Source organism: Equus przewalskii, chromosome 3, assembly GCF_037783145.1.
Source record: "Equus przewalskii isolate Varuska chromosome 3, EquPr2, whole genome shotgun sequence".
NCBI classification, from domain to species: domain Eukaryota; kingdom Metazoa; phylum Chordata; class Mammalia; order Perissodactyla; family Equidae; genus Equus; species Equus przewalskii.
The window spans coordinates 28,998,248-29,012,529 of NC_091833.1; the positions used below are offsets into that span (position 1 = coordinate 28,998,248).

Below are 14,282 nucleotides of genomic sequence, written 5' to 3' on the forward strand. Positions count from 1 at the left end.
CTCTCTTATTCCGTGCCCCATAGCCCCTAGTCCTCCTCCCCAGAGGCAACCCTTTTACCCATTCCTTCTGTATCCTTGTGGACCATTCTGGGCATTTACACACAGTTCTGTGCCATTATTAGTCACTGGACAGTTTACTTTGGAGATTATTCTAGTTCTGTGCATACTCAGCTGCCTTGTTTGTTTTTTTCATGGCCGTGTACTGTTCCATGAAAGAGGGGCATCGTAATAATGTAGGAAGACCATCCCCTATTGCTGGACACTTAGGTTAGTGCCAGTCTTTTGCCGTTTCAAACAAGACGCTTTCCATTTTTATTCAGTGGAGTTGTTTCTGTTTTGATAATTTGAATGTTTTTCCTTACTTCTTTGATGAGTGTTAAAATATTTAGTCCCAGAATGCTTTGCAAGGGCGAGCTGACGCTCCCTCAAGAGGGGAAGGGCAGTCTGCTTGGATTCATTGCTGCCTGGGGTCATGCTTCGGTCTGGCTCAATGTCGCGGGCCAGGGAGCCCCCTTGGAGAGTCTGGCTGCCTGGCCCCACTAGGAGCTGAACACAGGTGAGTGGGGGCTCTGACTGGCCACGCTGACCCCTGCCTGGAGGACAAGGGTTGGCGTGGCCCAGGATGGCTGTTTCCTGCTCCACCTGAGAGCATCGTTTTTGTCCCCAGACTTCCTGCTTCCCCAGGATGGAAGCCGGGCTGCCCAGCCCAGCGGTAGAGAAAAGGAGGAAGTGAGGACTTCTCTTCCCACCCCTAGCGCTGGTGAAAAGGCACCCCGGGCATTCAGCGTGGCACTGAGGTGCCCTGTGCATTTGAAAAGAAGCCTCGCTGACATCAGCAGAGCCATGGCAAAGGGTGATGAGGCGTGTGTGTGAGTGTGTGTGTGCACATACACGTGTTTGTTTGGGGAAGGTGTCTGTGTGTATTGAGGCAAAGGGGAAAACACTTCCGGTGCTGAAATTGGTCCCAGTGTTCAGTAGCCGTTTCTTTATACCTGCCACAGGCACAGCGTTTAGACCAGCGTCTGGCCTGTGCAGCGAGGTGCATGGAGAACAGCCAGACCCAGCGGAGTGGTCAGACAGGCGAGCTTGAATCCTGCCCCTGCACCTTCCTAGCTGGTGGGTGATCTTTGGTGGGTCACCAAACCTCTGTCCTTATCTGTAAAATTTGGATTATGGGGACTTCCTCTTAGCAATGACGTCAGGTTTGGGTGAGGTAAGGCACGGCAGTACAGTCATGCATTCATTCAACAAACAAATATCAATATCACTGTTCTAGGCACTTGGAAGAAAACAAGTCCTCGCCCTCCTGGAGCCTGTGTTGGTGGGGTAGGTGACAGACAGTAAACCACTAAGCAAGTAAATATAAAATCCTTCTGGTTGTGACAGGGGCCCTGGAGAAAACAAAGCAGGCAGGTGGCTGGGGTGTGTGGGGCTTGGGGACTGGGAGCCTTGCTGCTTTTGCACATGATGGTCAGGGATGGAGGTGATATCTAGGGGGAGAGCATCCCAGGCAGAGAGAATGGCAAGTGCAAAGGCCCTCAGGCTGGATCATACTTAGAAACCACCCAGGAAAATGCCTGGCACTTAGTAAATGCTCTGCAGTTGTCATTACCCCTGCCTTTCAGGAGCTGTTATCATCTATTAAAACAGATTTATGAGCACCCAGAATGTGCTAGGTGCTGGGTGTGCAGGCAGCACGCTGCCCCGTGGTGCTTCTGATCTACAGCTTCGAGAGGCTGAGTGTGTGTGTGCGTGTGTGCGTGTGTGTATTTAACCCCGGCCCTCTCCCAATAAATAGTGAAGGGAGCTGTGCAGCAGTGCTTTGAGAGACTAAGTTACAAAGCCCAGCCAGACTTTAAGAAGCCAGCTCCGTTTATCCATGCTGTGTTACAAGGGTCCTAGGATCTAGAACACAGTAATCATCGAACCCGCCGCTGGCTTTTTGCCTGTGGGGAAGTGGTGAAGGGAAGTGTGTTGCTCAAAGACCCTTACAGATGACTCAGCAGCAGGGCTGGGATTCCCACCCAGGACTCCTGCCTCCCAGTGACTTCCAGTGCCTTCCTTTGTCTTGGCTCTCCTGCTTTCAAGCTGCTATCAGTAATGATATGATCGAGAAAGTGTGTAAACAGATTGGGCCGAGTGAACTCACTTTGGAGGGAAGCAGAAGAGCTGGATCCTCCAGTCGCTGGGTGGGTGGACGTGCAAGGCTTGGACAGGGCGGCGGGTGCTTCCCTGGGGCTGGGCTGGGCCAGCTCAGGTGGGGTCATCAGGAGACGGCTGATATAACATTGGAACTTGGAGTAGTTTCCGGGGTGTCTGGGCCAGTCCCGACCTCTCGGGGGCCCAGAAAAGCTGCAGATAGGAGCACACGGTCTGGGGAAAGCCCAGGCCTGGCCCCACGGCCTCCCGTTTTGGCTCATGGTCCTGCCCAGGTGAATCTGATCGCTGGCACGCACCAGCACGAGGCTCAGTGGGGCAGTGGAGCTATCCGTGTAGACAGGGCTGGGTGTTAGTCGGGGTAGACTAACTACTATAAGAACCAGCCCCAAATCTAGATGGCATCACGCAGCACGGTTTACTTCTTGCTCATGTCACAGTCCGGGGTGGGGTTTCTGCCCCATCCAGGGCCACACTGAGTGGGGGATGTGGGGAGGGAGCAAGCACCAGGCGGAACCATTTGTGGGCCTGGCCGCACCCTTGGCCACAGCTCAGTCATGTGGCCTCCCTCAAGTGCAGGGGAGGCTGGGGGCGGGGTTGGCAGTGTCCAGGAGAAAGGAGACCCTGGAATGATGACGACCCCCGCCCCGGGACCACTGGGACACTGCCGTGGTCTGGAGGTCTCCAGGTACCGGCAGCCGAGCTGCTTCCCTGGAAAGGAAATTCAGATGACACAGTCTCTTCTGGCTCCTGGGTTTGAGCTCGGTGGCAGGTCAGGGAAGTTTGCAGTGTTTTCTGTGATGGGGAATAAAATAGGCTGGAGCCACGCACTTCTGATCGCGGTGACACTCGTCTCGCAGCTGCGTGCCAGGCACGGCACTCGTTCGATTCTCTCGACAGTGCCGTGGGGTAGGTGCTACTCCTCCCGTTGTACAGGTGGTGCAGGGAGACTCGGGGAGAGCTGGGAAGAGGGAAGGTTGAGGGGCCAAGGCAGGTCTGCCCCCACGCTGGAGCGTGTGTGTCCACGAATCCGTGTGCACCCGTGAGGCAGACATAAACGGACTCCATCCAGCCTCTTGCAGAAACATCTTGGTTGAGAATCAGTGGACTTAGCAGTTCAGCGTTTGCCAACGTTTGGCAGACATTCGTTTGCGAATTTGTTAAGTGAGTTCAGGGAACTGGTGCTGCAAAGGGACGGCCCGGTCTTTGTAAAGGGTAAGCACTACGTTTGTGAATTGAGGACCAGATGCTGTGTGTGTAAAGGGAGTGCTCCCAGGTACCCTGCGTTTGCAAGTGGGTGCTCCCGGGTGCTACCCTTGCAAAGCCAGACGTGATCGGACGCCCCAAAGGCTCACCATTAAATTGGGGTACACTCCAAATTGTGATGCCCTGTAGGGCAGAGCACATCTGTCTCCTCAGAGAAGGTTATGCCTTGTCCTGCTGTTTGGAGGGAGGAAGAAGTGTTGCCAGGGGGGCAGGTGCTTCAGGAAGGACTCGTAGGAGACATGTCTGGACGGACACAGGTAGGATAGAGAGTGGCAGGGATGGGGACCGGGGTGGGAGTGGGCAGAGGGAGAGAGGCCAGAGCAGCTGGGGCTCGGCAGAGTGGTCCAAGCCGTTCTCCTGAGTGGTGGGCACCAGAAGAGAGTAGGGGGGCGATAAAGATGGAGGCAGGATCGCTTCCCAGAGTGGGGGGCCACCAGAGGGGGTGAGGTTAGCGCTGTTCGAGCCGGGAGGGCCCTGACCATGACACAGGGATGGGGGACCGGCCGCCAGTTGCGAGCCCGGGACGCCCCTGAACAGAAGCTTTGGGAGCGCAGGGTTCTGAGTCCCCAGGGCCAGGCGCTAGTTACAGTAGTGACCACTGCAGCAGACACACATGCACGTGCCTTTTCCCAGGAGCTGTGCTCCGTCATTACGTTGGTGATCCTGCAACGCCCCAGCGAGATGCTGTTACTCTCCATTTTACAGATGGGGACACTGAGGCTATGCCTCTCATCAGACATTTTCGGGCTGAGTGAATGATGAGTGAGTGAAGGAATGAGCGAATGCGGCTGCTGCAGGTGTCTACCTGGGAGGGCGCCCCTGCTAAAGGGGAGAGGGGAGAGTCACATTCGAATCGCCACCCTCCACTTCCTCGCAGCCCTCGTGTCTCTGGCCTTCCTCGTGACGGGCACGTCCCACCACTCCCTCCTCCGGGGCTGCTGAGGCCAAAGGAGAGAGGCTTGCTTCAGACCTGCGTGTGGCCTGGCACGCGGTGTGCACAGGTAGCCTCTGGGGTGGACATGAGCCCAAAGGTTCCTGGCCCACTGCCGTGCCCGTGAGGCTGCTGGGCTTGGCTGGCTGGCCTGGAGCTCCTGCTGGGCTTCCACCAGAGGCCTCTGGACTATCCAAGTCCCAGGCCTGAAACCTCCCTTGTGAACTTTGGCTCACAAGGCTCCGCTTCTAGAACCTTCCTTCCTGGAGGCCTGGTGGGAAGGCCCAGCCTGGCCCTGTGGCTCTTGGGAAGGTGGCACCAGCGGACCGAGGCCCGGCACAGGAGTGGTATTCTGCTTTGTGTGTGCAGCGGGATCTCCGGCCAGCAGGCTGTGGGGTGGTGGGGGCAGGGCTGCCCGTCGGAAAGGGGAACAATGGCTTGTTGACGTCCGTCTGTTGCTGTGCTTGGTTCGTGTTTCACGACCCTGTGACTGAGGCTCGCTTTGGGGGTGGGAAAACAAAAAAGCTTGAGCCGTCCCGGCAGTCCAGTGGCTGCTGGGCTGGGGGATCCAAGCTGGGTCGGCCCACAGGGTCACACGCGTCAGGACGGGGTGGGGCTGACTGCAGGACAATAGTGGTAATTTCCTCCAGCCGTGCCGAGTGCCATGGACATTTCTGTGCATTTAGTCGTCACCCCAGCCGCTGAGGCTCCACTGTACAGATGGGGAAACTGAGGCCCTGAGAGTTTCAGGTTACACAGCTGGAACCCCAACCACCTGGCTCCAGAGCCAAAGGCCTTCTCTGCGGGTGCCACAGTGCTCCTTGCTGCCGTTCGAGCACAGGAGTCTGGGCAGTGAGGACTGGCCATCATCAAGGTGGTGGTAACAAGGGCCGACGCTCACACAGTGGTGCTTCCTGATCTCAGCCCTTCATGTAGATGAGCTCATTTAACCCTCCTGCTGCCGCTGCGAGGTGTTGCTGTCACTGTCCCCATTTTACAGATAAGCAAACTGAGGCCCAGAGAGATGAGGTCACTGCTTCCCCAGCTGGTAAGGGCGGAGCTGGGATTTGAACCCAGGCCGTCTGACTCGAGAGTGTGACTGTGGCCTGTGAGCAGGGCTCCAGCGCAGAGGGTCAGAAAGGCCCCAAGTGGCCAGGGCTGGCTCTGTGCTGAGAGGAGGGCCTTGCAGAAGGGGGAGGGTGTGGACAGAGCGGAGCGTTTCACCCCGGGTGGTTCAGCCATCGTCCTGCAGAGCTGTTTCTAGAAGAGCCTGGCAGGGTTTGCTTCTCACCTCCCCCTTGTTGATCTTGGGATAGTGAACTCCGCCTCTAGGAGCCTCAGTTTCCCCACCTGAGATGACCTGGCCCTGAGGAGCCGCCTGTCAGAGACTGTGATGTCTTGATGGTGGTGAGTGTGAAGCCCGAGGTCCTTCTTGGAGTGCACCTGCTGTCCGGCTCGGCCCCCCGCACCTCGGAGCTCTGGCACAGCACCTCTTCCCCTGCGTCAGGGAAGGCCGCGGGCCCCTGGAGTCTTCCCCGACCCCACGTTGGAGGAGGGCTGGCTCCCCTGCCTGGTGGCACTTCCCCAGCTGAGTGGCAATCGCCTCTTCACCTGTCTGTCTCCTCTACTGGCTGTTCACCTCCACGCTTGTAACATAAAGCAAAAATAGTCACACAGGGATGAAGATGATCTTCTAAAATAAAAAAGGAGCAAGTTCTCCCATAATCCCACCACCCGGAAATCGCCCTCATGAGCATTTGGGGGAATGGCCATCTGTGCTGCTCTCCTAGACGAGTGCGTGTGACACACCTGGGATCGTGTGCACAGCACGTAGGAATCAGGTCTTATTCATAAATGCTAAGCCGTTTCCTGCACGATCTCAAAGTGTTTCCACTTTGGCCTTGTTGCTATTGGGGCCCAGGTCATTCTTTGTGGGGGGCCATCCTGGTCATTGTAGGATGTGGAGCAGCATCCCTGGCCTCGGCCTTCTTGATGCTAGTACACTGTTCCCCTAGTTGTAAGAGCCAGACATGCCGCAGACCGTGCCACGTGCCCCCCGGGGGCAACGCTGCTGGTTGAGAAACCTGTGGTGACTCGTTTACTGTCCCACCTACCCAAGAGGTCCCATTTGACAGAGCGGGTCCTGCTGCTGCCCGGTCCTGGGCAGAGCTGGGACCTTGGGCTCTTGCCCCACAGTCACCTGGCTTCCGTGGAACCTGTGCAGGGGCGGGAACGAGAACTCCATGGGGCCACCGTGCCCGATCCCAGTGTCTGGCATGGCGTGGCATGGCGTTGGGCTGCGAGCCGGCAGGGCCCCTGGAAGGAAATCCCGCGGGCCAGGGCGAGAGCGACTCCCACACCTTTGATCCCTCCTCTTGGCCCCCCTGCTGTCCCTGCCATCGCGATGACTCAGGGCTTCAGAGATCTGGTTGTTGAAAGGGGAATTGCATCATGCCAATAAAAAAAAGAAAGGGAGAGAAAAATTAGCCTTAGAAAGTTTTCAAGTGAGGAATGTGACTTTGAAACCTGCTTCTCGAATCCTGTGTGACATACAGCATGTTTTGGGGGAGGGGGAGCAGACAGGAGAAGGGAGTGGGCCACGTGGCTCTATCACTCTTCTAAAAAGGCCTTCCTCTGCTTGACTCAACCTCCCCAGGGCCATGCATTGAGTCCCTCTGCATTTTGGAGCTAGTTGAACCATACTGCCAGAAAAAGATATAAAAAGGAAGCTTCTAGAGTCTGTGCGGATCCTGCCGGCAGCGGCAGTGAAGGAGTGAGGGTCTTAGGCCAGAGAGCATTGCAAAGAGCAGAGGCTGGGGGCTCATCTGATGCCCCAGTGGTAAGCAGGACGTCCCCCGGGCCAGAGCCCAGCCCTGGCCGGATTTCAGCCGCTGCCCTGCCCGGCTGGGTGCGGCTGTGTAGCCCACACCCTGCTCGGCATTGGGCAGCCCTGCTCGAAGGGGTCTGTGCCGCGGGGTGGGGAGCAGACACCCTGCCCCCACTTGGAAACCTGGGGGGGAGGTGGAGGCGCTGAAGGCCCTGCCTCGCCAGGACAGTCCTTCCCTAACGGGACACTGGGCATCACAGGCAAAGCGGGTACGAGTGCTGGCAGTGTTTTTGGATTCAGACATTTCACATCAGGCCATGTAACCGGCAGTGTGGTCCCCCACTCAGTTTCCTCTTCTGGGAGCTGGGGATATTGGCAGCCCCCTCCCATGATGGTCCCAGGAACGAAGGCGCTAACCCACGGGGAGTGCCGTGTGGCAGGCGTGGACGCGGCGCTCCGGAAGTGGCGCTCCGTCGGCACCGCCAGCCTCATCCTGGCTGCTGCCTCTTCCCACCAGCATCCCAGCTTCCTGCTCGGCTGGGAACTTCTGGAGGGCAGGGTCCTTTTCATCCAGGAATACCCGATGTCGCCACAGGCCTTGGGCTGTAGACAGCTGCTTGATGGGGCGTCCGGGGCCCCTGGCATTGCAGGCTGTGAAGGGGATGGGAAAGCCACTTGAGTCTCCTTGGAAACCCCAGCCAGGTCTGGTGACCTGGAGCGGTCCGGGAGACCCTCCAGAGTGAGCCCGTGACCCGGCACTGTGACCTGGGCCCAGGGATGGGAATGGACCCTCAGCCCCGGCCCCAACTCCAGCCACCACGTCCCCGACTCGAGCGAGACGGGAACCTGCGGCCGGGAGGATTAAGATATTATGGGTGGTTTTCGCCTCAGCTTTCAGCAGCAGTGCTTGGGAAATAAGATTTTGATCTTGGAAAATATGATTTAAAAACAGAATTGAAAGTCACTTTTATTTTCTCAACGATATTGCCCCTGACACAGGCACAGGGCCGACGGCGGCGTCCGGTCTGAGCGTGCCAGTGGGGAGACCACTCACGGCCCTTCTGTGAGGCCGCCTGTGTCTGTTTCATGTCCCTCCTTCCCCCCCGCCCCGGGGTGTGCTGTCACCTCTGATCCCCCACTCAGGTCTGCAATGACGCTGAGCCCCCTGTAGACAGAGCCCAGGAAGCCCCTCTTCCTTTGGGGTGGCTCACTGTGTCATCTTGGCTTCACTCACGCCATCGAGGTGCCTCCGCGGCCAGGGGAGGGGGCTTCCTCCTGGAATCCCCGCTGCGCCTGCACTCGGGGGCCCAGAACTAAACCCACTGAGGGTGGCTTCACGAGCCCGAGTCTGGCCGCTCCATCCCAGTGTTCCCATCCCAGAGCAGGAGGAGGTTCCTCTCCTTCCTGTTGGATGAGGGCTGGGTCCCCACCCAGCCCCTCTGTGGAGCTTTCTAAGGGGGCGTCTGGCCCCCTCGCCATCCCAGGGTTGACAGTCCATTCTTGTCCTCGCTTCTCTGTGCCCAGGACCTGGCAGTGTTCATGGGGTTTCTGTGCCTTCTGGCTTCCAGGTGGATTTGGCCAGTGGGGACCCTGGAGGGAGATGGAGGCCCTGGCAACTTCCTTCAGGGTTGCCGTGGGCAGGAGTGTCCCTCAGCCTCAGCTCCTGTCACCCCCTGCCCCGGCTTCTGTAACTGCCCCTTCTCCTTGTCCCTCCAGGCCTAGGGGTAGAAATGGGTGACCAACTGTCCTGGCTTGCCCCAGGACTGACCCAGTAGTTTGCACTGGAGTCCTGCGTCCCAGGACGCCCCTCACTCCCAGGCACACTGGGACACTTCGTCACCCTGGGTAGAGAAAGCGTCTCCTTTGCTTTCCTCTGCCCTGCGCACACCTCGGTGTGTTGTCCTTTTGTGACAATTTCTTTAAATTACTCCATTTTGTGTCTGCCATCTGTTTCTTCCCGGGGCCCCGGCTGATGCACCGGGAGCTCCAGAGCACTGCGTTGTTTTCAGAGACTCTTTCCTCTTAGAGCTCAGAGTAACCAAATGGGCCGTGATGCTGAGTGTGGGAAAAGAAATCAGTCTCTTGCACTTGGACTCTTTTCTGAAAATATGCCCCCTTCAGAGACAGGTGGGGATGAGGATGGAGGTGAGGATAGCAGGGGCCCTTAATTTGCCCGCTTACTGTGGGCTTGTGGTTGTGGTAAGAACTTTGATGCCCTGTTATGTTCAGTCGTTATCATGGCCCTGTGAGGATTTTCCAGTAGGAGGACACTGAGACTCAGCGAGGTGAATTAATCTGCCCGAGGCTCAGGGCAGGGGGTCATCGGGTCTGAACCCCAGTGGAGCTCCCTGCGAGGTCACTGTGCTTACTGATGGGGTGTTTTATAACCCAGGCCAAGCCAGACAAAACCCGCATGTTTGCTGCTTCTGGCTTGGATGGGGTGTCTCACTGGATGCGCAGGCAGCAGATCTGATGTTTCCCACTTCCTCCCACGTGGCAGGGCCGTGTGCATGGAGCATGCAGGACTGGCTGGGCGGCCAGTTTTGGCTTTGCTGAATTCAGCTATGGTCGACATTGGAAAATGTTAGTCTTTTCTTTCATTTTCCATCCTCCCCCCATCCTCTTTTGAATTTTTATAATTAGAGTCAGAGGCAGCCAGAGATGGAAGAGAACCTGCAGGTCATCTAGTTCTAGGATGGCCAGTATATGATATGTGTGCCACCACTCCCCATTGCCTTGCCCCTGGTAGACATTGCTAATCAATCCTGGCATAATCAATCCTTCCCCAGAGAGCCCAGAGACAGCTGCTGCTGATCAATTGTTGTTGGCGTAGAACATGTCTCCCACTGTGTAGGTTAGGAACCCGGGGCCCAGAGAAGTAAATGACCCTCATGGGACCCACTGGGGTTGTGGAGCTTGCACCACACCAGAGGGCTCTCTGTTGAGAGATGACTTTGGGCTAAAAGTCTGACGTCTGAACAAAGTGTGTTGTAGGGGGAAGGACCTGGGTCTGCATGGCAGTGCGTGGATCTGCGTTTAATTCCAGTTCTGCCTTTTACTGGGTGCAGCTTCCAGCAAGTCATGTGACTGCTTTCAGCCTGACCTGTGAAACCGGAATTAGGATCCCTGCATGCCAGTGTTGTGAGGAGTCGATGGCGTGGGAGGTTTGTCCAGCATCCAGCAGATGCTGGCGAGGGCCTGGCGAGTGCTGGGCAGTTGATGGTGAGCTGTGTGGACAGGCCCTGCCCTCAGGGGGTGGGGCTGCCTTCATGAAGACCTGGCCTGAGTCAAGGAGCGCCGGAGTTCTTCCTCTTTCCTTCTCAAAGGCCTGTGAAATTGTGTTATTATCATTATTATTTGAGTTCATAATAGTTTACATCATTGTGAGATTTCAGTTGTGCATTATTTCTTGTCTGTCACCACATAGGTGCTCCCCTTCACCCCCTGTGCCCACCCCTCACCCCTTCCCCTGGTAACCACTGAACTGCTCTCTTTGTCCATGTGTTTGTTCAATTCCACATGTGAGTGAAATCATCTGGTGTTTGTCTTTCTCAGTCTGGCTTATTTCACTTAGCATAATTCCCTCTAGGTCCTTCCATGTTGTAAATGGGATGATTTTGTCTTTTTTATGGCTGAGTAGTACTCCATTGTGTGTGTATATATGTGTGTGTATATATATATATATATATATATATACACCACAACTTTATCCAATCATCAGTCAGTGGGCACTTGGGTTGCTTCCATGTCTTGGCTATTGTGAATAGTGCTGTGATGAACATAGGGGTGCATATCTTACTTTGGATTGTTGACTTCAAGTTGTTTGGGTAGATACCCGTAGTGGGATAGCTGGGTCATATGGTCATGCTATTTTTAGTTTTTTGAGGAATCTCCATACTGTTTTTGTTGTTGTTATTATTTTTTAACAATTCTTCTGTCCCATCCACTTAAATTTTGGCCTGTTTGCGCTTTGCATGACTTGCTTTGAGAAGTGATTTGTTTTTTCTTTCGTTCCTGGTCTCGTTTCCGTCCTCACATCAGGGCGGATGGCGTGAGTCTGTTTGTCAGTCGCAAACAATCAGAATGACAGGACTTTGCTATCAAATGGATGTGCCAGGACACTGGCTCTCAGACTTTTTGAGTGACACATCCCTATGAAAACTTGATGCAAGCTGTGGACCCTTCTGCTGGCAAGATGGTAAGATGACAGACTTAAAATTTAGCGTCTATAATACAGGCATTCTGGGCGATAGATTCATGGACTCCCCCAGGGTGTAAAGCAGTCTAGCAGGCCTCTGACACTTCACTAGCAGGAAATGGAACTTTGCACGGAAATCAACATGTAAATGATTAAAAAAAAATGTTTCATTGAGTATGAAAGATCAAGGTTTTTCTTCAGAGTTCTGCTCCTTTGGCTGGGGAAGTGGGTTTGTCCACACAGCGTTTTCTGTGCTCGTCGAGCTGTGTTTAGTCTTTTGGTTATGGTGAAATGTTTTTTCTTTTGTCCTAGTCTGGAGTTTCAAGGTTGGCACTTCTTGCCCCTAAAATGTTTATTTTCAGATTGAGAACAGTTCTTCGCTCTTTGATAAGGCCGAGCGCATCACTGCAGACTCGCTGTGGTCGGGCGCAGGGCGATTCTGCTGGCATCGTAGGCGGTGGCTTGGCGCTCAAACCCTGCCTACCGCACAGGGTGACCTTAGGCCACCTCACCTCTCTGACCTGTAAAGCTGGGGACAGAATGACCAGAAACCCCCGGTGGTCAAGGAGTAAAGAGTAGTAAGCATGAAAACGTAGGCCCGGAGAGTGTCCACATGGGCCGTGGAGGGTTGTGTCTCTGATGGCCCGAGTTGACTCAGACGCCACGATCCTTCGCGCTGTGAAAGGTTGGTGTTTTTCCTGAGTCCGTGTTATGGGGCCTTTTTGGCAGATGCAGCAGAAGTGAGTTCCTCTGTGAGGTGCAGGACTCATGCAGTTCCAACGTGCTGCTTCCTCCTGAGTGCGGAGGACTTCCAGGCGGATGGCCAGTGTAGTTCGGAGAAACCGAGGGTCTTCCTTAGGTTGGCAGCATATCAAAGGACCCCAATAAATGAGTTCCCTCGTTGTCTTTGACTCTCCCGTCATTAGCCAGGCACCCTCTTCAGCCACGCCTTGGGGTGAAATGTGATTTAAGTGAGCAGAGAGAGGGGGTTCCACGGGACCATTTCACGTTTGGATGTGGAGTTTTGCTGGGGTGGTTTCTTTGCCACTGAAGTTTGCATTGGCATGTCGTTAAGCCACAGAAGGAGTATAACTTGCCCCTTTGTTTGCTTCATTACTCCCCCCACATTTGGCAGTTTGGTGGGATACGGTTGCATTTTTTATGCCTCTCAAATTCATGTCTCCCCTCCCTGGAGATTTTGTAGGGATCTGAGCCGCCTGTCTCTCCAGCTGGGTCCTGGCGGTCAAGGGGTAGGCTGGGCAGAAATGGCGTCTACCGTTTCTTGAGCACCTACGACGTGCCAGGCGTGTAAGCATCTTCTCTCGTCCTTGCAACAGTCCCCTGGGTTGAATGGTGTCCCCACGTTATAGGGCTGGGCTCAGCTCCTCGCCTCCAGGGTTGCACAGCTGTAGGTGACAGAGCTGCGATTCACACCCAGGTCAGGCTGACCCGAGCCTGTGTACTTTTTCCTAAGCCCTGTGCTTCTCCTGTGACCTCAAGGGACTTCCTGGGTGTTCCTTATGTCCCCACCCTCTTAAGATTCCACTTAAGGAAAAACGAGTAGGCGTTGGTTGGGCAGCAAGGAAAGGCCTGGAGAGTTCTCTTTCTCCAGCTCAGCAGCCTCGATTGTCCCAGCCCGGGTCACTGGCCAGGATGGCCTTTTCCAGGCTTCCAGCTCTGGGATGAAGTTAGGGCTCCATGGGCCTCGTGTGTGTGACCTTCCGCGGCCGCCCTGGCCAGGGTGTAAGGAATGGGGAGTTAGAGAAGGCAGCTTTCTCATCGTTTCCTTGTTCACAGGTGTGAGAGCTGAGGCTCCGAGGGAGGGGGCGTGGGCACGGCCACTCAGATGGTGAGAGCCGGAGCTGTCGCTAGGAGCTGGTTACCGCCCGTTTACCTGGACGAGGTGCATGTCGGGGACTGGCCTCACGACCTGGAGGCATACACCTGCCACTGTCTTCCTAGAATCAGGGTGAGTCAGGAGGCAAGAGAACACAGCTGGTCACTGAGTCCGCGTCTGGACTGGTGGGGCCTTTTACCGTTGTCGAGTCCAACGCTCTCATTTTACACTTGGGCAAACTGAGGCCCAGGGAGAGAGGCTGCCCCAGCCACCATCCCTCCCCCATTACAGCTTCTGGTTTCTTCACTTTCTCCACTCACTGGTACCACAGTCTTATTTATTTAGGCATTTGAGATTCTGAGTGGTTCTTTTTTTATTGTGGTAAAACATACATAACATTTGTCATTTTAACCATTGTAAGTGTACACTTCAGTGGCATTAAATTCACAGTCTTGTTGTTACCATCACCATGACCTATACCCAAAACTTTTCTCTATCCCCAACATAAACTCTGTCCCCATTTGACACTAACTTTCCAGTCCCCCCCCGCCCGGACCCCTCCCCATTCTACTTTCTGTCTCTAGGAATTTGCCTCTTCTGGGTACCTCATGTGAGTGGAATTGTACAATACTTGTCCTTTTTGTGTCTGGCTTGGGTCACTTGGCATAATGTTTTCAAGGTCCATCAGTGGTGTAGCATGTATCAAAACTTCACTCCTTTTTATGGCTGAGTAGTATTTCATTGTGTGGATAGGCCACATTTTGTTTATCCGTCCAGCCGTTGCTGGACACTTGGGTTGTCTCCACGAAAGCTTTGGCTCTCCGATTAACGCCGCCATGGACCCTGCTTTCCGTTCTTTTGCATACATACGTAGGAGTGGACATTTATTTTTTAAAGACATCCAGCTCCCTCGCCCTCAATTACATAGGGAACTGGGGTTCATTGGAGAATAATTAGACGGTGCAAATAAACAAAAGAAAAAAATAAAATTCACCCAGAACGCTAACACCCTGAGATGATAATTGACGTTTTTGTGGGATGTTTCTTTGTGTCTGCTATCTCTCCG

The 14,282-nt window shown here is 54.9% G+C and overlaps 1 protein-coding gene across 2 annotated transcripts in view; it reads left to right on the forward strand.

Annotated features, from left to right (window-relative positions):
- The window catches only part of CMIP (c-Maf inducing protein), a 241,060-nt gene that overhangs the window by 6,085 nt on the left and 220,693 nt on the right, over positions 1-14,282 (forward strand). Inside the window, exon 1 of one of the 2 annotated variants that reach the window (XM_070612376.1) lies at positions 13,211-13,348. The exons of the other annotated variant lie outside the window; for it this stretch is intronic. Within the exon in view, the coding sequence (XP_070468477.1) occupies positions 13,226-13,348 (123 nt within the window). The 5' untranslated portion in view covers positions 13,211-13,225. Of the gene's footprint in view, positions 1-13,210; positions 13,349-14,282 lie in introns of those variants that run through there. 2 annotated transcript variants of the gene reach the window in all.